The sequence below is a fragment of the Bombina bombina genome, chromosome 10, assembly GCF_027579735.1.
Source record: "Bombina bombina isolate aBomBom1 chromosome 10, aBomBom1.pri, whole genome shotgun sequence".
In the NCBI taxonomy this organism is placed as follows: domain Eukaryota; kingdom Metazoa; phylum Chordata; class Amphibia; order Anura; family Bombinatoridae; genus Bombina; species Bombina bombina.
Window position 1 is genome coordinate 46088773 of NC_069508.1, and position 25012 is coordinate 46113784.

At 36.8% G+C, this 25012-nt stretch overlaps 1 protein-coding gene across 1 annotated transcript in view; it reads left to right on the plus strand.

Moving 5' to 3' along the window:
- The first annotated feature begins 642 nt into the window (after positions 1–642).
- Positions 643–25012, plus strand: part of LOC128641409 (DBIRD complex subunit ZNF326) — a 29189-nt gene continuing 4819 nt past the window's right edge. Inside the window, exons 1-7 of the mRNA XM_053694032.1 lie at positions 643–926; positions 3142–3235; positions 12876–13254; positions 14816–14966; positions 16389–16488; positions 16794–16941; positions 17120–17216. Of these exons, the coding sequence (XP_053550007.1) occupies positions 863–926; positions 3142–3235; positions 12876–13254; positions 14816–14966; positions 16389–16488; positions 16794–16941; positions 17120–17216 (1033 nt within the window). The 5' untranslated portion in view covers positions 643–862. The remainder of the gene's footprint in view (positions 927–3141; positions 3236–12875; positions 13255–14815; positions 14967–16388; positions 16489–16793; positions 16942–17119; positions 17217–25012) is intronic.

The window sequence follows — 25012 nt, forward strand, 5'->3', positions numbered from 1 at the left end:
GTCACACAGTTTAGCAGATTTATGCTCCCTCCTAGGCTTTTACATAACTGATGTTAGTATCTAATCTGTATCATTCCAGACAACTGTGAATAAACTTTGTGCAGATAGATCTGGGGCAGCAAATCATGAGAAAACACTAATTAGATTTAGCCACAAGATTAAACAGAATTACACTATTTATTTTTGGAACTAGATAATTTAATTTTCCACTTAGCTAACAATGTCCATATTTAAAGGAATACTATTGCAAAACTACACAATCATCTATAATAAAAAAAAGGCTTATACCTAGACAGCAATAATGTTTTTTGTAGTATTGTAAGAAGGAAGTCCCATATTTTAAACCTAATTTACTAACACATCGCAAAATAAATACAAAAACCGTGGCAGAGCAAACACCGTACACTTTAGTATTGGAATATAAAAAAGACGGTCTGACCGTTAAACGTCAGAGATAACAAAGCAAACGGAAATCAAATCGGCCTCACTAGAGTTTCGGTTACCACAAACCGTACCTAACCACTAAAGGGGGGGGGGGAAACTTTAAGAAAAGAGCCCCACTGGTCCAATAAGCCGCTTCTCATAGACCACGTGACAGTAAACAACCAATCACGTTAGAGTTTGTCTCTTCAGTGACGCAACACCAAATCGCGGCCATTTTTCTAGGCTTTGGCCGTCTAGAGGTTTTTCTCCTCAGTCTGACCTCCCTTGTTCTCGTCCGGTTCGGTCAGCAGTCGGTTATACTGAGCACTCCCCGCCTCGCGTGTATTACATTTTACGACCGGAGGGAGCTCTCGTGCAAACGCAGTTGTGTCTGTTTGATTTTTCTAGTAAGGCGAAGACTGGGCCCGGCTAAGTGAACATGGCGCATCCTTTGTCTGCAGCGCGGGGCCGAGGTGGCGGAGGACGACCGGCATTACGTGACGGTACGGTAGATTATTTGTCAGTTGCTCAGTGATTGTGCTGTAACTCATTTTTATAAATGGCTAATTTGCTCATCCGGGAAGTTTTGTTTGTTGTACGCGGAACCCTTGTATGTCCGCTCTTTACTATCGTTTGCCTCATGCCGGTTGCGCAATAAGCTCAGTTTGCTGCAAATGGCTGAGCAAATAGTCCTGGACCTGTAGTCTCCATACACGTTCCCAAGGCAACTGCTTTTTATAGTGGCGCTGCTGCAGGCTCGTGGTTACAGGGCTTTGTATTGTATCGTGGGTTTCTATAAAATATTTATTAATGTAAAGTAGCAATTTGTATGCAGTTGTGTTATGTACACGCACACAAATTATACAATAAAAAGCCAGGAAAGTATAAATTAAAGTGAATCAAAATGCAATTTTAAAGGGACAGTAAATACACTGCTATGATCTGCAAAATGAAACAACGTTGCAATCTATTTGTCGCCCCTTTCTTTAGCTCTGATAATTGTGCAATTTCTTATTGGATCACTTTTTTTAAATGGAAATATAAAACGAATATATATATATATATATATATATATATATATATATATATATATACTCTTTCCCTGCAATTCCATTCTGAAATTGTGAGCTTTTCAGTTCCTGTTAGAAATGGAAGTGTAGAACACTGTTATATTCCTCACAGCCATTGGCTGCATACTTTAGTGACCTTTTTATAATTGTCCCTAATTGGCCACAGCGGAGTAGGTAACCTAAGTTACAAAATGGCGGCTCCCATTGTTTTATAGACACACAAATCTTACTTATATTGTCAATATTTAATCAGCTTATGAAACTTTACAAAATACACTACATGTTGTTCACAGACTAAGATCTAATTTGATTGCACTATTTCTATCTAACATTTTAGTGTTTATTGACCCTTTTTAGATGCCCCCTGCTGACTTATCAAGGCTAACTCTGCTACATGTCTCTAATTGGCGTTAAAGGGACAGTCAACACCCATGAAAACTTTCTACCATACCTTAGATCAACAACAAAAAATGAGCCTGCATCCCATCTTAAATAACACTAACGTTAGGTGGCTAATCTTCAGTGAACATTTAGTTAACAGCAGCAGATATAGCCGCCAAACTCCTCCCCCTGTTACGTAGGAGGCTTCTTCTCCAAGTCTTCAGCCAATGAGAATCAAATCCTCGGCTAGATTCTTTAGCCGTGTTCACGGAGACACTGTTCTATTTCTAATAGCGCATTATAAATAAAACAGTGTCCCTGTGAACGAGTATTTATTTAAAACAAGAAAGGTACGGAGGAGGGGGAGGAGTTTGGCGGCCATATCTGCCGCTGTTAACTAAATGTTCATTGAAGATTAGCCACCTAACATTAGTGTTATTTATGATGGGATGCGGTGCAGGCTCATTTTTTGTTGTTGATCTAAGGTATGGTAGAAAGTTTTCATAGGTGTTGACTGTCCCTTTAACTAACAGCATCTAATCAAAATACCTTATTCTAACATCATGACCCTTGCTCCTCCACATAAGGGAAGTGATTGGGGTAGTTTAGCTATTGAAATTAACTGCAGTAAAAATAATGTTAATTTCTTTTATAATGTTAAGACTTGGCTGATGTTGGTCTACAGTAGTGATAGCGAACCTTGGCACTTCCGATGTTTTAGATATACATATCCCATGATGCTCGACTGGACTGCAGAGGTCCTAAGGACCATGGGATATGCAGTTCTGAAACTTCTGAGCTGCCTAGGTTTTTCGTCACTGGTCTATAGCAACACAAATTTTTTTTAGATGTTTACTGTCTTTTAATACACCTTAGAATTCACTTCTATTTTCAAATTTCCTTTGTTGTACAACATTACGTACGCTTCCTACACTACTTTGAACTAGCTGGTGATTGGTGACTACACATTTGTCTCTTGTCATCGGCTCACCAGCTGTTTTCAGCTAGCTCTCAGTAGTGCTTTGCTGCTCAAAGCTGCTTTTAAACTGTTTAATCTCTCTGCATGGATTAAACTCAGTCAAAATAGGTGTTGAACGTCAAGTATGGTTCCTGGGCCCTCTCTGCATTCATGGCCTGATACATACTATCATAAACCTTTAAAAGAGGCGTATCAGACTGTAACAAATGAAGAAGGCTAAATATACCCTATTAAATGGCTTTGTTTTAGTCTTCTAAAACTTTTAATTTAAACCATACTCTCTTTCAGCACCCGTTCATGATTATGGAAACGAAAGATATGCACAAACAGAAATGGAAACGTATGAGGACCCATCGTATACAAGGGATATGGCCTCTGACAGGTAATTGGACTTCAAACATTGATCATTTAATGAGGTTGTGCACCTTAAATCTAACAGAAGAAAACTGCAAGGGGCCTATCTCAGCTTGTGTTGCTGATTCTCTTGCAATACAGGTTAATGAACACTTTTGCATATTCTCTCCATCTATATATATATATATATATATATATATATATATATATATATATATATATATATATATATATATATATATATATATATATATATATATATATATATATATAATTTTATAATGAATGGTGGAGATAAAAATCCTCCATGTCTCAAGTTAATCAATACAAATTTTTGCATAAAAAATTAGTATATCTAGGCAGTTTCCCCAGTAAAACTCAACATACATTGTTACCAATGCACAAGAGGATTCTGGGTAAAATATGCAAAATCTCAATTTTTCGGTGTTGATGCAATAAATAATCCTGTTAAGGGATCGCTGTGTTAAAACACTGTTTAAAGCAAAATACTGAGATTTTGCATATCTTAACCAGAATCCTCTTGTGCATTGGTAACAATGTATGTGGAGTTTTACTGGGGAAACGCAAGCGGGGAACTTGCCTAGTTGTGATAATTTTCTATGCAAAAATTTGTATTGGATATATATCCAGGGCTCAAAAGTTTGCACACTAATCTACTAGCCAGCCCAAAATGTTACTCGCCACTTTTGATCACATCCACTATCCACCCATACCACACCCACTAACCCACCTCCCTCTTAGCATGTCTAGCCAATGTGAAACACCTTATTGTGAAGGAATCTTTTAGTATCGTTTGTTTTATACCATATATTAAATAATCCTACATACAGTAGTAAAATAACAAAAATAAGTGCATAGCAGTTAGCAACATTAAAGGGACAGTCTACATCCATAATAAATTTATATATTTAGAATCGTTACCATATATAAACTTATTTTACCTGTATGTCAGCATACTGCTCTCAAAGGTTTAATCAATATTTTTAAGAGAATCACGCTGTTCAGTCAATTAAAATCGCCCTTAAAGGGACAGTCTACACCAGAATTTGTATTGTTTTAAAAGATAGATAATCCCTTTATTACCCATTCCCTAGTTTTGCATAACCAACACAGTTATAATAATATACTTTTAACCTGTGATTATCTTGTATCTAAGCCTCTGCAGACTGCCCCTTTATTTCAGTTCTTTTGACAGACTTGCAGTTTAGCCAATCAGTGCCTGCTCCCAGATAACTTCACGAGCACAGTGTTATCTATATTAAATATGTGAACTAACACCCTCTAGTGGTGAAAAACTGTTAAAATGCATTCTGAAAAGAGGTGGCCTTCAAGATCTAAGAAATTAGTATATGAACCTCCTATGTTAAGCTTTCAACTAAGAATACCAAGAGAACAAAACAAAATTGGTGATAAAAGTAAATTAGAGCATGTAATTTTAAACAATGTTCCATCTGAATCGTGAAAGTTTATTTTGGCCTAGACTGTCCCTTTAAACTCTGCATATCAATGACATCAACCATACCTCACTTCAAGCCACTTCCCTGACTGAAATCGCAAATAAACCAGATCCAGCGTTCCCGTCATTTAGCACATGCTGTCAATCGTGACGTCATCGCATAGAGCAATCCGGAACATTAGTACTTAACACTAGTATGGGAGAAATGGTGCAATACTAAAAGCACTCCCCAGCTCTTCAGGTAGTCTTCAACGTTTATTGCTCATGCGCAGTAGGTCTCATGCGCAGTAGGTGGAGGCACAATGCAGTGACATCACACATTTCGCGGCCACTAAATAAAAAAAAAAAATACTTCTGGGAATGAAGAAGACAGCGGTAGGCGGAGTTTAGGGGCCATTTTACTGGATTGAACAGCGTGAATCTTTTGGAATTATTGATTAAACCGTTCTTTGCAGTATGCTGACCTACAGGTAAGACAAGTTAATGTAGGACAACAATTCTAACTATATATAAATTTATGAATGTAGACTGTCCGTTTAACTAAGGTTCTGGGGAAGACAACTGGACAGAAAAATGATTTTGAACTGAGAGAATGCAGAGAGTGCTGACATTTAATGTGAGGTCATAGCAGACCTGGAAAAAATGTTTTATAATTATCTCTCATCTGTCTTTTGCCACTGACTCCTCTCTCCAATCTCTTTTTAACCCCCCCTCTCTCTCTTTTTCTCTCTCTCTTTTTTCTCTCTCTCTTTTTTCTCTCTCTCTTTTTTCTCTCTCTCTTTTTTCTCTCTCTCTTTTTTCTCTCTCTCTTTTTTCTCTCTCTCTTTTTTCTCTCTCTCTTTTTTCTCTCTCTCTTTTTTCTCTCTCTCTTTTTTCTCTCTCTCTTTTTTCTCTCTCTCTTTTTTCTCTCTCTCTTTTTTCTCTCTCTCTTTTTTCTCTCTCTCTTTTTTCTCTCTCTCTTTTTTCTCTCTCTCTTTTTTCTCTCTCTCTTTTTTCTCTCTCTCTTTTTTCTCTCTCTCTTTTTTCTCTCTCTCTTTTTTCTCTCTCTCTTTTTTCTCTCTCTCTTTTTTCTCTCTCTCTTTTTTCTCTCTCTCTTTTTTCTCTCTCTCTTTTCTCTCTCTCTTTTTTCTCTCTCTCTTTTTTCTCTCTCTCTTTTTTCTCTCTCTCTTTTTTCTCTCTCTCTTTTTTCTCTCTCTCTTTTTTCTCTCTCTCTTTTTTCTCTCTCTCTTTTTTCTCTCTCTCTTTTTTCTCTCTCTCTTTTTTCTCTCTCTCTTTTTTCTCTCTCTCTTTTTTCTCTCTCTCTTTTTTCTCTCTCTCTTTTTTCTCTCTCTCTTTTTTCTCTCTCTCTTTTTTCTCTCTCTCTTTTTTCTCTCTCTCTTTTTTCTCTCTCTCTTTTTTCTCTCTCTCTTTTTTCTCTCTCTCTTTTTTCTCTCTCTCTTTTTTCTCTCTCTCTTTTTTCTCTCTCTCTTTTTTCTCTCTCTCTCTTTTTTCTCTCTCTTTTTTCTCTCTCTCTTTTTTCTCTCTCTCTTTTTTCTCTCTCTCTTTTTTCTCTCTCTCTTTTTTCTCTCTCTCTTTTTTCTCTCTCTCTTTTTTCTCTCTCTCTTTTTTCTCTCTCTCTTTTTTCTCTCTCTCTTTTTTCTCTCTCTCTTTTTTCTCTCTCTCTTTTTTCTCTCTCTCTTTTTTCTCTCTCTCTTTTTTCTCTCTCTCTTTTTTCTCTCTCTCTTTTTTCTCTCTCTCTTTTTTCTCTCTCTCTTTTTTCTCTCTCTCTTTTTTCTCTCTCTCTTTTTTCTCTCTCTCTTTTTTCTCTCTCTCTTTTTTCTCTCTCTCTTTTTTCTCTCTCTCTTTTTTCTCTCTCTCTTTTTTCTCTCTCTCTTTTTTCTCTCTCTCTTTTTTCTCTCTCTCTTTTTTCTCTCTCTCTTTTTTCTCTCTCTCTTTTTTCTCTCTCTCTTTTTTCTCTCTCTCTTTTTTCTCTCTCTCTTTTTTCTCTCTCTCTTTTTTCTCTCTCTCTTTTTTCTCTCTCTCTTTTTTCTCTCTCTCTTTTTTCTCTCTCTCTTTTTTCTCTCTCTCTTTTTTCTCTCTCTCTTTTTTCTCTCTCTCTTTTTTCTCTCTCTCTTTTTTCTCTCTCTCTTTTTTCTCTCTCTCTTTTTTCTCTCTCTCTTTTTTCTCTCTCTCTTTTTTCTCTCTCTCTTTTTTCTCTCTCTCTTTTTTCTCTCTCTCTTTTTTCTCTCTCTCTTTTTTCTCTCTCTCTTTTTTCTCTCTCTCTTTTTTTCTCTCTCTCTTTTTTCTCTCTCTCTTTTTTCTCTCTCTCTTTTTTCTCTCTCTCTTTTTTCTCTCTCTCTTTTAGATAATACTTGTAGCAGGTAGCCCAACACTCACTAACTTTCACTCTCCACTTTTAAATTCTCACTCGCTAGTGGAAATTAAGCCCTGATAAATCTATATCCTTTTTTTTTTATTATATATTTTTTTGTTCTGTCTAAAAACTTTATAGTTGGTAAAAGGGATGGAGTAGTGAATGTTCTTTCCTCTTGATGTATAGATTGGGTAGTTATCTTAAGGGTGAGCAGTCGTCGTCCCTGTTATACATTTGAAATACATTATATATTTTTCCAATTGGGTGGCATTATGAAGTAGCAGTGTAATATTTTCTAATTTTCAGATTTCTGAAGCCCAAATTGCATAATTTAACATGTGTTGATTTAATTGCCTTGAAAAAGTTTTCAGGGTGAGACCGAAATGTCTACTTGAGCATGTACAGTCAAACTTATACATTAAAAAGCTGGAAATAGTTTAACTTAAGATCTGTGAGTGCTTCACGCAAAATGGAGAGATTACACTATTGGGAGATAGCTGCCGATTGGTGGCTAATGTATGCCACATGCCATTGGCTCACCTGATGGGTTAGCTAGCTCCCAGTAGTGCATTGCTTCTCCTTCAACAAAGGATATTTTGTCATTTTCTACTTAATTTGTACTCTTACTTTTTAGTGCATTCCTACTATTGTTTAGTGCTAACATAAATCCAATTCCAGAAATTGCTTCCTGTGATTTTTTTTATTTTTTTTTTAAGCATATGCATAAACAAATTGAGACTCCAAAGCCCCTAAACTTTCAATGTAAGAGAGCCTGGCCTTAGGAATGGCAACACGTGTTGTGCTGTTAATTTATAGAAACAAAATTTGGCAGCAAAATAGAGCTGGCAAGTGTGCCCAAATTTAAATTAATCTCTCATGATTCAGAGCATGTAATTTTAAGCAACTTTCTAATTTACTCCTTGCTGATTGGTGGCTACATTGAGACACCAATCAGAAAGTTCTACCCATGATTTTTTTTTTTATTATGAAAACTGTTTTCATGTCCTTTTTAATCAGTACATTGGATAGCCTTATGCTTATCCCAGGCATCTTTGAAGTCCCTCACTGTAGTTGTCTACTATTTCTAATGAGTTTGTTCCATGAATACCCCCCCCCCTTTCTGTAAAGAATTACTTCTGTAAGTTTGAGTATTATAAGCTCCTGGGGCCCTTTCCTCACTGCCCCTTGTGTCCCTTGGTTAAGGTAGTGTTAAAAGGACATTAAAATAAAAAGTGAACCCCCCATAAAATGTATGCATAATTCTTTTGCTATCTTTTCTGTATTTATATTCCATATTTAAAGGAATATCGGATAATCTTAGCCATGTTTAAAGCAATAATTGGCTTCTAGGCAATTATAATATATAATTATATTTTATAACATTTTAAATACAATGTCCCTTTAACGAAGCAATGCAGTTCTTAAAGGGACAATAAACTCAAATGATTTCCCAATAGTGTTTTGGGGTAGTGAAATAACTTTTTTGCAATTTCTTTTTATTTTTTGTATATCCTGCTTTTCATGTTATGTATCTCAGCATATTTTTGTTTCATTACTGGAGAATGGAAAGCAGAACGCTTACCTTCATGCTGCACATTGATTAGTGGATACGTGCAGGAGCCAATTTAATCTTAGTCCCTAACTATTACGATAGTAATTCCCCATCTTTGCATAACCAACATTGTTATATTAATATGCTTTATAACCTCTAAATATCTTCCGGTTTCTAAGCCCCTCTGGGTCGCCTCTTTAGTGAATTTTATTAACTTTTCGCAGCTAGACAGTGCAAGTTTGTGAACTGTATATTGAACCAGCACTGAATGAAATTTCGTAAAAAGCACTGAGTTTAGCCTGCATAGGCTTAGATACAAGGTTTATAACAAAACAGAGGGAGGTGATCCCAAAATTGCTGGAAAAGGCAAAAGTTCTAATGTCTCCCAGCTGACCTTGTTGTCTATATTATAGAAAGAGGTAACTGGCTGGGAGTGTGCTTAAAGCATATTACAACATTTAAATCAAATAAAAAAAAAACCTATTGAGAGAATAGGGAAAAGTATGCTCTTTCTACACATAAATAATATATATGTTTCCACTTAAAATGTAACTTTTACTAGTATTAATTAAAAAAAGGCAGCAGAAATAGAAGTATCTGGCGTGCCAGAAAAATAGTTAAAAACGCAACTCTAACTTTGACTTGTATAAAGTACTTCAATGTTGCTGATTTTAAGTTGTTTATCAAATATGAGGAGGAGGGGAAAAATCAATGATATTAGGTAAATGTAAGAGCCTCTATTTAGGAATTGTGTCCTGTATTGCCCTATATTAGGGTAGATAAGATGAGCCACATTTTTTTTTTTTTTTACACTAAATAAGCTATAAATCCCTTCCCCATCCTTCCCACAATATGTCCCGAATGTTACAACAACAAATAAAAATATCAATTAGTAGATAGTCTAAAATTAACAGAGTGCAGTTAAAATAAACACGAAGCCCCTGACGCGGTCACGCTTCACTTATATGCTTCCTCAGAGGGACTATCTACTAGTCGATATTTTTATTTGTTGTTGTAACATTTGTTGTAACATTCGGGACATATTGTGGGAAGGATGGGGAAGGGATTTATAGCTTATTTAGGGCTAGATTTATCAAAGCCATTCTCCTTTAATTCCGTACAAAATAGCTCATACAAACTGATCGTCATATTCATCAAAGCATTCTGCGCCTATAATTGCGCAAATCTGAAAGAAACTTCTTTGCACTCAGCGTGCATTCGCCTAGGCGCACAGGCGCGCTCCTGAGTGTTACAATTTACATTAGTAATAGGCGTAATTTAACAGCCCGATCTACAAATACACCCAGTTTCTTATTTATCATTGCTTTGCGCCGATAGGGAACTGCAATTTCGGCTTGAATTGCGTGTTGTATATTTCGCCATGCAGACTGAGGCGAACACCATTATAATACATGCTTTTACATCTTGTGATGCAGTACTTTCTTCTTTTAACTAACTTTTCAAAGGATCAGCGCCAAGAAGAAACTGTTATTGCCAGAAATTTGCGCTTCCACTGGCGCATATGGGTACCAACAGATAGATAGATATATCTATCTATTAAAAACAGGACAAAAACATTTTATAATATAAATATAAGCTAAATATTAAATTAAACACTTTTTTAATAATCAAAACATGGCGGCGTAAATATTTATAGGGAGTAAATGCCGTTTCCGACAGGCGAAATTTATAATTATTACGCCCCAGCTCGCCTGCACAAAGTTACCTCTATATTTTTATGATAAATTCAGGCGCACATGTGCGCTTCTCCGGAGGCGAGCTGGGGCGCAGTTACAGACGAAGCACATACAGAGTTCGCCTAGCCTTTGATAAATCTAGCCCTTAGTGTAAAAAAAAGTGGCTTATCTACCCTAATATAGGGCAATTCAGGACACAGTTCCTAAATAGAGGCTCTTACATTTACCTAATATCATAGATTTTTTTTCCTCCTCATATGTGATAAACAACTTAAAATCAGCAACATTGAAGTACTTTATACAAGCTAAAGTTAGAGTTGTGTTTTTAACTATTTTTCTGGCACACCAGATACTTCTTCTATTTCTGCTGCCTTTTTTTAATTAATACTAGTAAAAGTTAACTTTTAAAAGTGGAGAAATATACACTTTATGCGTAGAAAGAGCATACTTTCCCTATTCTCTCAATAGTTTTTTTCCCTTTGATTTAGATACAAGGTTATCACAGGGGTAGTATTGTATAACCGTGTTGGTTGTGCAAACTGGGGAAAGGGTAATAAAGGGATTATCTATCTTTTTAAATAACAATTTTCAAGTAAGTATTTTTATACATGAAAATCCACACTTAAAGTGGCACATCCTGCTCATTATCCTTATTTGGAGTTCAGCTTTAAACTTAGAAAGTAAACATGCTTGATATCTCAACCTTCATGCAATGTTTAAATATAACTTAGAATAGTGTCTAATAAGAAACTTAATTTTAAAGGGACAGTATACCAAAGTGTATACTGAGGGTGGGTAGGGGGGTAGCATTCCATCAGATTTTTATGGACCAGGAGAACTCAAGCATGGATTAGTTGTATCCCCATTGTCTGACCTAAAACCTTTAACCCTCTAACAGTCATGCTTGGTTTCTCCTGGTCCGTAATAGTGTGGTGAAATCCTACCCTTCTCCCCTCATCACTGTTTAGGGCACCGGACAGTAAAGAAGCACACACAGCTCTGTAAACAGATGTGAGGATCATATTTCAAATTGACAGAGCTGTGAGTGTGATATTCATGTCTGCTTTTAGCAGTGGCTAAGACAAGTAAATGGAGAGACAGGAAGTGGTGAGATTCCACTACATTTTTGTGAAGCAGAGAAGGTAAGAAACCAACTGGGTTTGTTTTTTTTGTTTTTTAGCCGCCTTTGGGGAGACTATGCAACGCTTCACATTTGTACACAGTGCATAGTCAGGCTAGTTAAATCTCCAGCACGAGAAAGCCGGTGACTTCCTGCTTTGAGCACACTAGTTAGGGAGCGTGGGGAAAGCTTTAGCCCTGTAACAAGTCAGTATGATGTACGTCTCCATATGTCCTGAAAATACAGCAAGGTTTTTCTCATTTTTAGCACATTTAGCAGCAAAATAGCCAATACATATATATTGCAAACTTAATCTACATAACAAGCTTTATTAAAACAGCCCTTATTTTTTTTATTTTTTTCGTGTATACTGTCCCTTTAAAGCTTATTTAAAAGGACACTGAACCCAAATTTTTTCTTTCGTGATTCAGGTGGATCATGCAATTCTAAGCAACTTCTTAATTTACTCATCAAATTTTCTTCGTTCTCTTGCTATCTTTATTTGAAAAACAAGGCATCTAATCTAGGGAGCCAGACAATTTTTGGTTTAGGACCCCGGACAGCATTTTTTAATTGGTGGGTGAATTTATCCACCAATCGGCAAGAACAACCCAGGTTGTTCACCAAAAATGGCCCGGCATCTAAACTTACATTCTTGCTTTTCAAATAAAGATACCAAGGGAATGAAGAAAATGTGATAATAGGAGTAAATTAAAAAAGTTGCTTAGAATTGCATGCTCTATCTAAATCACGAGAGAAAAAAATTGGGTTCAGTGTCCCTTTAATCTTTTGTGCTTGTCCTCAAACAATAATTCAGTCTTCATTTGTGTCCTTTTCTGATACAAACTGACTGATTAGAGTCCAGTGATTGGATGGCATATGACACTGATGGTGGTGTTGGTGTTAGTTTCAGGGGTTTGTAAATCTAAGGCTTTAAGTTACAACAAATTAAAGAATTTGAGTTTCATAATAATCACTTCTAAAACATAGCAAGTCCTATAAACAGTCTAGCAATATTGACAACTGGTCTTTATATGTGCTGCCTCCCAGACATTTCATTTCAATACAATGCAAGCTGGTGATGCAGCAATTCAGATAAAATACTTTAACAGGCAGTAAGTGTGGAGAGCCCCAGACTTTACATCTTGTTGTGTGACTTGTCATACAAAAGTATTAACTAAAGCACAGCAGTTGGAATATTCTGTTGTGCGGTAGATAACTACCTGTACCATTGGCTAGTGCTGCATTGGGGGACGGGAAATGCCTGGGAGAGTGATATGACCAGTGCAATAAGTAAACCTATTTATTTTGAGTTTTATACTTTTCCCACCATATATAATATAAACTATTTAAAATACATTGCTAATCTATAGTCTGGTGTCTCTTTTAAAGTTGATAAATGTCAACTGATACTTTTTATTCTGAATGTGCATTATGCTCATATGCTTACTTTATTTTTCTCCTCACAGCAGACCATATGAGTCTTATGACTCCAGGTCTTCTCTGGGTGGGCGAGATCTGTACAGATCTGGCTATGGTAATAGTGACCCCAGAGAAAGCAACTTCGGAGATAGTAATGATGGTCGATATGACAACTCCTGGATTAGCCATGACTCTTATGAAGGTAGAAACCAGGGCGGGTCTAGCTGGGAGCAACCTTACACACGTGAAAGATTGACTGACTATATGGATGATGGAAGAGGCGATTACTCTTCCTACGGCAGATTTTCTTCACCCTTTAATAAGCCTGCAGCTGTAGGCTCTCGAGGGAGAGGAATGCCTGCGTTTGGCGGCAGAAGCTTTGCTGCTTTTGGAGGACCATCACCAGGCAGAGGTCGTGGCAGAGGAGTAAGTACAGAATCTCTCCAGATTCTTTTTTGATAGTAATTTTTAGGCATGTGCATTCAGAGAATTCCGACGAAAACAAATGCCAAACATGGCTACCGAATCTGCATTCGGAAATTATCGGAGCTGGATTTTTTCTTGTGAAAATGCAAATCTTGAGTGTTGCACTTTCACAAGAATAAATCCAGCGTTGAAAATTGCTGAATGTTTTGCAGACAGTCTTAAGCATTTGTTTTTGCCGGAATACTCCAAATGCACATGCCTAGTAATATTGCATCATTCCAAGACCAAAACCATAAAATGACATAATGCCCATATTGGGAATGTCTTTAGGGCTATGCAAAATCCCACTTTTAAAGTTGTCTGTAAAAGCAGTTTGATTTTAAAAGACAATGGGTACTTTTTTGCATTCTGGAAATCTCTTGGTCATGAAAGAAACTAATCTTTCTGTTGAATACAGGGTAACAAGGCTATATCATTTTCCTTGACCACACTCAACTAGCGTGGGTGTGGTAATCTACTAAATACAAGGTCTTGCAACCTTTTGCAATACAATTAAAGGTGCAATGCGTTTACTATGTGAAACTATAAATGGTTTTCCTGTCACAGGAGAATTTAACTTGTCACTTATTATTTAGCAAAGGCTAGGCATGTACTGTAAGCGACCCTTTCATAGATAAAGCACTGTGTAAGTGCTTTCATTCTCACATTGCTGCCTGGGTTGCAGTACTTTATTTTCTGTTTTCCAATTCTGAAATTGAGCCTTCAGAGTGATATATGGCCAGGACAGCTCCTGCAGTTCTGTTCTACAATTAAACAAAACAAGGGGATGAGTGTATTGACCCTTGTGCATGAAGTACTATTTAAATGCATTGCACCTTTAATTAACTTAAATATATAGCATGTTGCAATTTCACTTTACTAGGTCCGATTCAGTTCTATATCAGCCTGTATAAAGCTGCCTCTAGCATGATCTGCCAAATTTGGAATTTTGGAAGCCATTTCCGCCCCCCCATTTTATAGCATGAGGCTGCAAAACTAGTTTGTGTAGTAACTTAAAGGGACCGTAAAGTCTTTAACATTTATGTTTCAGAATGAGCATGCAATTTTTAACAACTTTCCAATTTACTCTTATGATCCATTTTGCTTAGTTCTCTTGGTATCCTTTGCTGTAAACAGTAATCCTAGGTGGGCTCACGAGTATGCAAATGTTCTTAGTCATCTGACCGCAGTGTTTGCAACAATGTTTATAGCAATTTTATACATAGTTAAACGTTGCTGCCATAGTGTCTGTAGCATTTGGTGGCTGCAGTGTATGTAACTATGTGTAACATTGTTAAACACTGCTGCTAGATAGCTAGCCATGCACTCTTCTGAGCTCACCTAGGATCACAAGAGAAATAAGCAAAAATTGATACTATAAATACATTGTAAAGTTGTTTATAATTCTATGCTTTAGCCAATCTATTAAAGGTTACTTCTGACTTTACTGTTCCTTTTTGATCTCCTGTCTATAAAGAAAGCATGTTTTAAATTGCCTGACATTTCTTATGATCGTTCTCAGAGAAGGGGTGGCGGTTCTGCTAAAGCTGGATTTGCACGGGGAGCGAAGAGGAAGATGGTGCAACCTGGTAAATCTGGGACACCAGCTAAAAAGAAACAAAAGCTTCCGAATTCTGGGACAAATCAAAATGAAAACAATGGCGCTCAACCAGGTAAGATCATGGATATTGTAGTTCCGTGGGGGGCAGTCATTTCCAAGTGTAGTTGGAAGGGACATTATACTATAATAGTTTTTCCTTTAATGTGTTCTAAATTTCATGTTATACCTACTGCAGAGTATTAAATGTATGGAAAAAGTATTTGTTTTATTTTTATATTTGAAATAGCATCAATCACCTGTAGTCAACAGGACATGTCAATAACAATGGGCTGAGCCTGCAAAAAAACTACTAATGTTTAAAGGGATATGAAACCCACTTTATTTTTATTTTCATGATTCACATAGAGCAGGCCATTTTAAGCAACTTTAATTTAATCCTATTATCAATTTTTCTTCTTAGTATCTTTATTTGAAAAAGCAGGAATGTAAGCTTAGGAGCTGATTGGTAGCTAAATGTAGCGTTGCCTTTGGTGCTGAAAAAAAATGGGCCATCTCGTAAGCGTTACATTCCTGCTTTTTCAAATAGATTCTGTACCAAGAGAACGAAGAAAAATGAATAGGAGAAAATTAGAAAGTTGTTTAAAATTGCCTGCTTTGTCTGAATCGTGAGAGAATTGTTTGGGATTTAGTATGTCTTTAAGAAAATAGAAGAGGACAGGCTTCCCCAGTCGCTTAGCTGCACATTTGCAAACAGAGTTCATGTTATATCCGCATATTAGCTTATTGGTTAGCAAGGGTTCTCTTGTTCTGGGAGACAGGGAAATATGTGAAAAGAAAAAATGTTATGTGACATAAAGCTGCATTATTTATTGCACAATTCTGCTCAGATACATTGTTATACAGCTTACAGTTTGTTTAGTGTCCCTTTTACTCTATTCAGATTAGAGGAAAGATAGCAGTCTGCTACCCACAGTGCAGTTTTGTTTGCATGACTAAAATAAGTGTTATCCTACGTTCCAACACAAGTTTACACTATGCCAGAGAAAGTGATTTAAAGAGAAACCTTTTTCTTTCATGATTCAGACAGAACATACAATTTTGAAAGTTTTTTTTTTTTCCCAATTTACTTCTATGACCAAATTTTTCTCTTATGTTCTTGTTGAAGAGATATCTAGATAGGTAGTGTCCACGTCTGGAGCAGTACATGGCAGGAAACAGTGCTGCCATCTAGTGTTCTTACAAAACTGCTAGCCTTGCTTTTTGAAAAAGAATAACTAGAAAACTAAGAAAATTTGATAATAGAAGTAAAATTAAGTTATTTAAAATTGTATGCTCTCTGAATTATGAAAGAAAAATGTTGGGTTTTATGTTCCCTTGACCAAGTAAAGGGAAGGAGAAAGAGAAAAGTATGGCTACAATGTGAACACAAAGCAGATGAACTCTATTCCCCAAAAATTGCTGGGGCACCAGGACTTGTGAAGTTCCAGCCCTGTATATCCGTGATCTTAATAAATATTTTTTTTATTTTATTAAGTGAAAGATGAAGCAGAAGAACAGCGCAGAGCAGAAGCAAGAAAAGAGCAGCAGAAACGTAGACGAGAAAAGTACATTGAGAAATATGGAGATGGTTATTGGTAAGCTGTAGTTCGTGTGGAGCTAATTTTCTATTGTAGTTAAAAGGATATCCCATACTCAACCAGTCATGAATTATTTAAACCTGTGTAGTGACTAAATTATAATTTTAGTATGGAACATTTTTTTCTTTAAAAGAACTTTGCTGTCTTGAATGTGTGTAATTTGACTCAAAACGCTTGTTAGATGCCATACCATACCTATTTTCTAAGTCAAAATGTATTTATAGATATAGATATACATATAGATATCAATATAAATATTTCTCAAAATAAAATGTGTGTACTCATTTTATAACTCATTGCAGGATGGCTTTCACTTGCTCATTTTGTAAGTTCCGCTCTTTTGACGAGAAAGGTATTGAAGAACATTTGGAGAGTGCTGCTCACAAGGAAATTTTGGAGCATATTCAGAAGCAAACTAAGTTTGACAAAGCTGTAATAGACTTTCTACATGTAAGTGGCATTTGTTTTGCCTTTGTTAAACTGCTTATTCCTTGGGGGGGCGGTCCTTCTTTCCTCCCTCCCAATGACAGTGTTAGCAGTCATATTTTTATAAAGTTTCACCCATTCTATTGTGTATCTGAAATATAGATAAAGATAAATACATATAATTTTTTTTTTTTCATATTAGGAGAGCATTGTAAATAAGTACAAGAAAACTGCAATGAGAAAGGCACAAACTTCTCAGGTGGAGACATCAAAACAAATGGAAAAAGCAACAATGGAAGGTATTAAAACTAACACTTGTTTTTAATTAGTTGTAATTATGCATGTTTTATTCTGCTTTAGCTAGTGGTTGCTTTTCTCTTGTAAGGTGTATCCAGTCCACGGATTAATTCATTACTTGTGGGATAGTCTCCTTCCCAACAGGAGAATATCCCACAAGTAATGGATGAATCCGTGGACTGGATACACCACAAGAGAAATAAATTGATCAGGTAAGCATAAATTTTGTTTTAAAGGGACTCCTATAATGTTGATACAAACTTTGTACCAACTCTAGGGGGCGCAATTTGTGGATAAAAGTATGTGTATAAAAGTGTTTATTTCTATCTACAGCACAATTAATACAGGAATAATATACCAGTAATAAAAAACAAAACAATAAATAAAAATCAATGGTGTCTAAAGACAGACTATAGCAGTGGACATGAGTCCTAATGATTCTTGGCTGATTTTGGATGTTAGTCCTTAGATGGATACTAGGAGCACAAGTCCTTTATTGATGCTAGTCCTGATTATTCATTCAGGTCATAGGATAGTCACACAAGGGTTCACACCCGATAGGAGTCAGCTCTCTGTCACAACATCCCGTCAAGATGAATCTTTTTCTGTGAAAAATAATCACAAAACAAAGGCGCCTCCTAGTGTGATATAGTATATACAGGATGAGGTGAGTAAATTAAAGAATGAATACTCACAAGTGGAGCAGCACCAAATTTTGCTAAGTCAAGCAAACTGGGAGATTGCAGGTTCCCAGCTCACTGGCCCAGCATGAGTACCAGTATCCCAGGTGTCCTCAGTGGAAATAAGTTCAGACTCTCAAATAAAATTGTAATTATCACAATTTAATATAAAACATAAAAACAGAGATCAAAATGAATGACTCTGGTATTAAAAACACAGAAAGCAACGCGTTTCTCAGAACACTGTCTGTTTCATCAGGCTTCTGCTAACTAAATAAGTTCTGACTTAAATACAAACAACCACCAATCCTAATTTCCTAAAGAAAGACCCACCTCAGGTGTTCTGAAGCTTAATTAAAATCAATTAGTGCTTGCAACATACAAGACTGCAAGTGTCTTCACACTAACCATAAATGAACATGCATTACCAACACAAATCATTACAACTGCAAGTACCTTGATGTGAACATCATGTCACCATAATCATATTACATTTTTCATAGAAATAAAAAAGTGTAAACCTAGCTGATCTCCTTTATGAAGATTATAATTGTTTCCTTCATTAAATGCACTGTGTAAAACCTATCAGTCCCAATGATTTAATCGTATAATATAAAGAATTGCCTATGGATAAACAAAATGAACCATTTATATTACGAAGTCGCAATGTGAGTAATCCAAGTATCCCCTAAGAAGAATTAAGCAATTTTATTTCTCGTTTTTAGGTGATATATATATATATATATATATATATATATATATATATATATATATATATATATATATATATATATATATATATATATATATATATATATATACCTTTTTATGCTGTTGATTTCAATTACGTATAGGTATATGGGTGGCATTTTACTAACTTGCTCGATATGATCGCCACCTATTATGTAACCTTACAGAGTGAATTTCAGATAGCGATCACATCGTTACCAGCCATTAGAGTGTTACCTTACAGTTTGAATTTCACGTGATGATCACATCGTTGCCAACCATGCCAGTCCATGATTGTATACAGCAAATACTTCTTTATCCATCATATAACGAGTCATTTGACTCGTTGGAGGTCCAGCCTATTGTCAAACTTGGAGGCTACTTCCGTGTCTGCAGTGAGAGGTTAGCTCTACTACTACGTCAAAAAACGTCAGACTAAGAGTCATTTGACCTGATCAATATCCTGTCCTATTGCTGCACTTGCAGTCTTGTATGTTGCAAGCACTAATTGATTTCAATTAAGCTTCAGAACACCTGAGGAGGTGGGTCTTTCTTTAGGAAATTAGGATTGGTGGTTTGTATTTAAGTCAGAACTCATTTAGTTAGCAGAAGCCTGATGAAAGTGTTCTGAGAAACGCGTTGCTTTCTGTTTTTTTTTTTTTTTTGTTTTTGTTTTTTAATACCAGAGCCATTCATTTTGATCTGTTTTTATGTTTTATATTAAATTGTGATAATTACAATTTTATTTGAGATTCTGAACTTATTATTTCCACTGAGGACACCTGGGATACTGGTACTCATGCTGGGACACAGCAATCTCCTGCTTGACTTGGCACAATTTAGTGCTGCTCCACTTGTGAGTATTCATTCTTTTCTTTTACTCACCTCATCCTGTATATACTATATCACACTAGGAGGCGCCTTTGTTCTGTGATTATTTTTCACAGAAAAAGCTTTTTAAAGGGACATGAAACCCGACATTTTTTCTTTCATGATTCAGATAGAGAATACAATTACATATATATATTTCTTTCATGTAATTAACAAGAGTCCATGAGCTAGTGACGTATGGGATATACATTCCTACCAGGAGGGGCAAAGTTTCCCAAACCTCAAAATGCCCATAAATACACCCCTCACCACACCCACAAATCAGTTTTACAAACTTTGCCTCCAAGGGAGGTGGTGAAGTAAGTTTGTGCTAGATTCTACGTTGATATGCGCTCCGCAGCAAGTTGGAGCCCGGTTTTCCTCTCAGCGTGCAGTGAATGTCAGAGGGATGTGAGGAGAGTGGGTCTATTTCATAAGGTTCTCTGTTATCGGTCGTAGAGATTCATCTCTTACCTCCCTTTTCAGATCGACGATATACTCTTATATTTACCATTTCCTCTACTGATTCTCGTTTCAGTACTGGTTTGGCTTTCTACAAACATGTAGATGAGTGTCCTGGGGTAAGTAAGTCTTATTTTCTGTGACACTCTAAGCTATGGTTGGGCACTTTATTTATAAAGTTCTAAATATATGTATTCAAACATTTATTTGCCTTGACTCAGAATGTTCAACTTTCCTTATTTCCAGACAGTCAGTTTCATATTTGGGATTATGCTTTAATTATCATATTTTTCTTACCTCAAAAATTTGACTTTTTCCCTGTGGGCTGTTAGGCTCGCGGGGGCTGAAAATGCTTCATTTTATTGCGTCATTCTTGGCGCGGACTTTTTTGGCGCAAAAATTCATTTCCGTTTCCGGCGTCATACGTGTCGCAGGAAGTTGCGTCATTTTTTTGACGTTATTTTGCGCCAAAAATGTCGGCGTTCCGGATGTGGCGTCATTTTTGGCGCCAAAAGCATTTAGGCGCCAAATAATGTGGGCGTCTTATTTGGCGCCAAAAAATATGGGCGTCGTTTTTGTCTCCACATTATTTCAGTCTCATTTTTCATTTGCTTCTGGTTGCTAGAAGCTTGATGTTTGGCATTTTTTTCCCATTCCTGAAACTGTCTTATAAGGAATTTGATCTATTTTGCTTTATATGTTGTTTTTTCTCTTACATATTGCAAGATGTCTCACGTTGCATCTGAGCCAGAAGATACTACAGGAAAACCTCTGCCTGCTGGATCTACCAAAGCTAAGTGTATCTGCTGTAAACTTTTGGTAGCTATTCCTCCAGCTGTTGTTTGTATTAAATGTCATGACAAACTTGTTAATGCAGATAATATTTCCTTTAGTGATGTACCATTGCCTGTTGCAGTTCCCTCAACATCTAAGGTGCAGAATGTTCCTGATAACATAAGAGATTTTGTTTCTGAATCCATAAAGAAGGCTTTGTCTGTTATTTCTCCTTCTAGTAAACGTAAAAAGTCTTTTAAATCTTCTCTCTCTACAGATGAATTTTTAAATGAACACCATCATTCTGATTCTTTGGACTCTTCTGGTTCAGAGGATTCTGTCTCAGAGATTGATGCTGATAAATCTTCATATTTATTTAAGATGGAATTTATTCGCTCTTTACTTAAAGAAGTACTAATTGCTTTAGAAATAGAGGATTCTAGTCCTCTTGATACTAATTCTATACGTTTGGATAAGGTTTTTAAAGCTCCTGCGGTTATTCCAGAAGTCTTTCCTGTTCCTAATGCTATTTCTGCAGTAATTGCTAAGGAATGGGATAGATTGGGTAATTCATTTACTCCTTCTAAACGTTTTAAGCAATTATATCCTGTTCCGCCTGACAGATTAGAATTTTGGGACAAAATCCCTAAAGTTGATGGGGCTATTTCTACCCTTGCTAAACGTACTACCATTCCTACATCAGATGGTACCTCGTTTAAGGATCCTTTAGATAGAAAAATTGAATCTTTTCTAAGAAAAGCTTATCTATGTTCAGGTAATCTTCTTAGACCTGCTATATCATTGGCTGATGTTGCTGCAGCTTCAACTTTTTGGTTGGAAACTCTAGCGCAACAAGTAACAAATCGTGATTCTCATGATATTATTATTCTTCTCCAGCATGCTAATAATTTCATCTGTGATGCCATTTTTGATATTATTAGAGCTTTATGGCTTAAGACTTGGAATGCTGATATGGCTTCTAAATCAACTCTACTTTCCATTTCTTTCCAGGGAAACAAATTATTTTACTGGTGGGAAAGGAACTTTTTTACCACAGGATAAAAAGTCTAAAGGTAAAAACAGGGCTAACAATCGTTTTCGTTCCTTTCGTTTCAACAAAGAACAAAAGCCTGATCCTTCGTCCTCAGGAGCAGTTTCAGTTTGGAAACCATCTCCAGTCTGGAATAAATCCAAGCCTGCTAGAAAGGCAAAGCCTGGTTCTAAGTTCACATGAAGGTACGGCCCTCATTCCAGTTCAGCTGGTAGGGGGCAGGTTACGTTTTTTCAAAGAAATTTGGATCAGTTCTGTTCACAATCTTTGGATTCAGAACATTGTTTCAGAAGGGTACAGAATTGGTTTCAAGATGAGACCTCCTGCAAAGAGATTTTTTCTTTCCCATGTCCCAGTAAATCCAGTGAAAGCTCAAGCATTTCTGAATTGTGTTTCAGATCTAGAGTTGGCTGGAGTAATTATGCCAGTTCCAGTTCCGGAACAGGGGATGGGGTTTTATTCAAATCTCTTCATTGTACCAAAGAAGGAGAATTCCTTCAGACCAGTTCTGGATCTAAAATTATTGAATCGTTATGTAAGGATACCAACGTTCAAGATGGTAACTGTAAGGACTATATTGCCTTTTGTTCAGCAAGGGAATTATATGTCCACAATAGATTTACAGGATGCATATCTGCATATTCCGATTCATCCAGATCATTATCAGTTCCTGAGATTCTCTTTTCTAGACCAGCATTACCAATTTGTGGCTCTACCGTTTGGCCTTGCTACAGCTCCAAGAATTTTCACAAAGATTCTCGGTGCCCTTCTGTCTGTAATCAGAGAACAGGGTATTGTGGTATTTCCTTATTTGGACGATATCTTGGTACTTGCTCCGTCTTTACATTTAGCAGAGTCTCATACGAATCGACTTGTGTTGTTTCTTCAAGATCATGGTTGGAGGATCAATTTACCAAAAAGTTCTTTGATTCCTCAAACAAGGGTAACCTTTCTGGGTTTCCAGATAGATTCAGTGTCCATGACTTTGTCTTTAACAGACAAAAGACGTCTAAAATTGATTACAGCCTGTCGAAACCTTCAGTCTCAATCATTCCCTTCGGTAGCCTTATGCATGGAAATTCTAGGTCTTATGACTGCTGCATCGGACGCGATCCCCTTTGCTCGTTTTCACATGCGACCTCTTCAGCTCTGTATGCTGAACCAATGGTGCAGGGATTACACGAAGATATATCAATTAATATCTTTAAAACCGATTGTTCGGCACTCTCTAACGTGGTGGTCAGATCACCATCGTTTAATTCAGGGGGCTTCTTTTGTTCTTCCGACCTGGACTGTAATTTCAACAGATGCAAGTCTCACAGGTTGGGGAGCTGTGTGGGGATCTCTGACGGCACAAGGAGTTTGGGAATCTCAGGAGGTGAGATTACCGATCAATATCTTGGAACTCCGTGCAGTTTTCAGAGCTCTTCAGTTTTGGCCTCTTCTGAAGAGAGAATCGTTCATTTGTTTTCAGACAGACAATGTCACAACTGTGGCATACATCAATCATCAAGGAGGGACTCACAGTCCTCTGGCTATGAAAGAAGTATCTCGAATTTTGGTTTGGGCGGAATCCAGCTCCTGTCTAATCTCTGCGGTTCATATCCCAGGTGTAGACAATTGGGAAGCGGATTATCTCAGTCGCCAAACGTTGCATCCGGGCGAATGGTCTCTTCACCCAGAGGTATTTCTTCAGATTGTTCAAATGTGGGGGCTCCCAGAGATAGATCTGATGGCCTCTCATCTAAACAAGAAACTTCCCAGGTATCTGTCCAGATCCCGGGATCCTCAGGCGGAGGCAGTGGATGCATTATCACTTCCTTGGAAGTATCATCCTGCCTATATCTTTCCGCCTCTAGTTCTTCTTCCAAGAGTAATCTCCAAGATTCTGAGGGAATGCTCGTTTGTTCTGCTAATAGCTCCGGCATGGCCTCACAGGTTTTGGTATGCGGATCTTGTCCGGATGGCATCTTGCCAACCATGGACTCTTCCGTTAAGACCAGACCTTCTGTCTCAAGGTCCTTTTTTCCATCCGGATCTGAAATCCTTAAATTTAAAGGTATGGAGATTGAACGCTTGATTCTTGGTCATAGAGGTTTCTCTGACTCCGTGATTAATACTATGTTACAGGCTCGTAAATCTGTATCTCGAGAGATATATTATAGAGTCTGGAAGACTTATATTTCTTGGTGTCTTTCTCATCATTTTTCTTGGCATTCTTTTAGAATACCGAGAATTTTACAGTTTCTTCAGGATGGTTTAGATAAGGGTTTGTCCGCGAGTTCTTTGAAAGGACAAATCTCCGCTCTTTCTGTTCTTTTTCACAGAAAGATTGCTATTCTTCCTGATATTCATTGTTTTGTACAAGCTTTGGTTCGTATAAAACCTGTCATTAAGTCAATTTCTCCTCCATGGAGTTTGAATTTGGTTTTGGGAGCTCTTCAAGCTCCTCCGTTTGAACCTATGCATTCATTGGACATTAAATTACTTTCTTGGAAAGTTTTGTTCCTTTTGGCCATCTCTTCTGCTAGAAGAGTTTCTGAATTATCTGCTCTTTCGTGTGAGTCTCCTTTTCTGATTTTTCATCAGGATAAGGCGGTGTTGCGAACTTCTTTTGAATTTTTACCTAAAGTTGTGAATTCCAACAACATTAGTAGAGAAATTCTGGTTCCTTCATTATGTCCTAATCCTAAGAATTCTAAGGAGAAATCATTGCATTCTTTGGATGTTGTTAGAGCTTTGAAATATTATGTTGAAGCTACGAAATCTTTCCGTAAGACTTCTAGTCTATTTGTTATCTTTTCCGGTTCTAGGAAAGGCCAGAAAGCTTCTGCCATTTCTTTGGCATCTTGGTTGAAATCTTTAATTCATCTTGCCTATGTTGAGTCGGGTAAAATTCCGCCTCAAAGAATTACAGCTCATTCTACTAGGTCAGTTTCTACTTCCTGGGCGTTTAGGAATGAAGCTTCGGTTGACCAGATCTGCAAAGCAGCAACTTGGTCCTCTTTGCATACTTTTACTAAATTCTACCATTTTGATGTATTTTCTTCTTCTGAAGCAGTTTTTGGTAGAAAAGTTCTTCAGGCAGCGGTTTCAGTTTGAATCTTCTGCTTATGTTTTTTGTTAAACTTTATTTTGGGTGTGGATTATTTTCAGCAGGAATTGGCTGTCTTTATTTTATCCCTCCCTCTCTAGTGACTCTTGTGTGGAAAGATCCACATCTTGGGTAGTC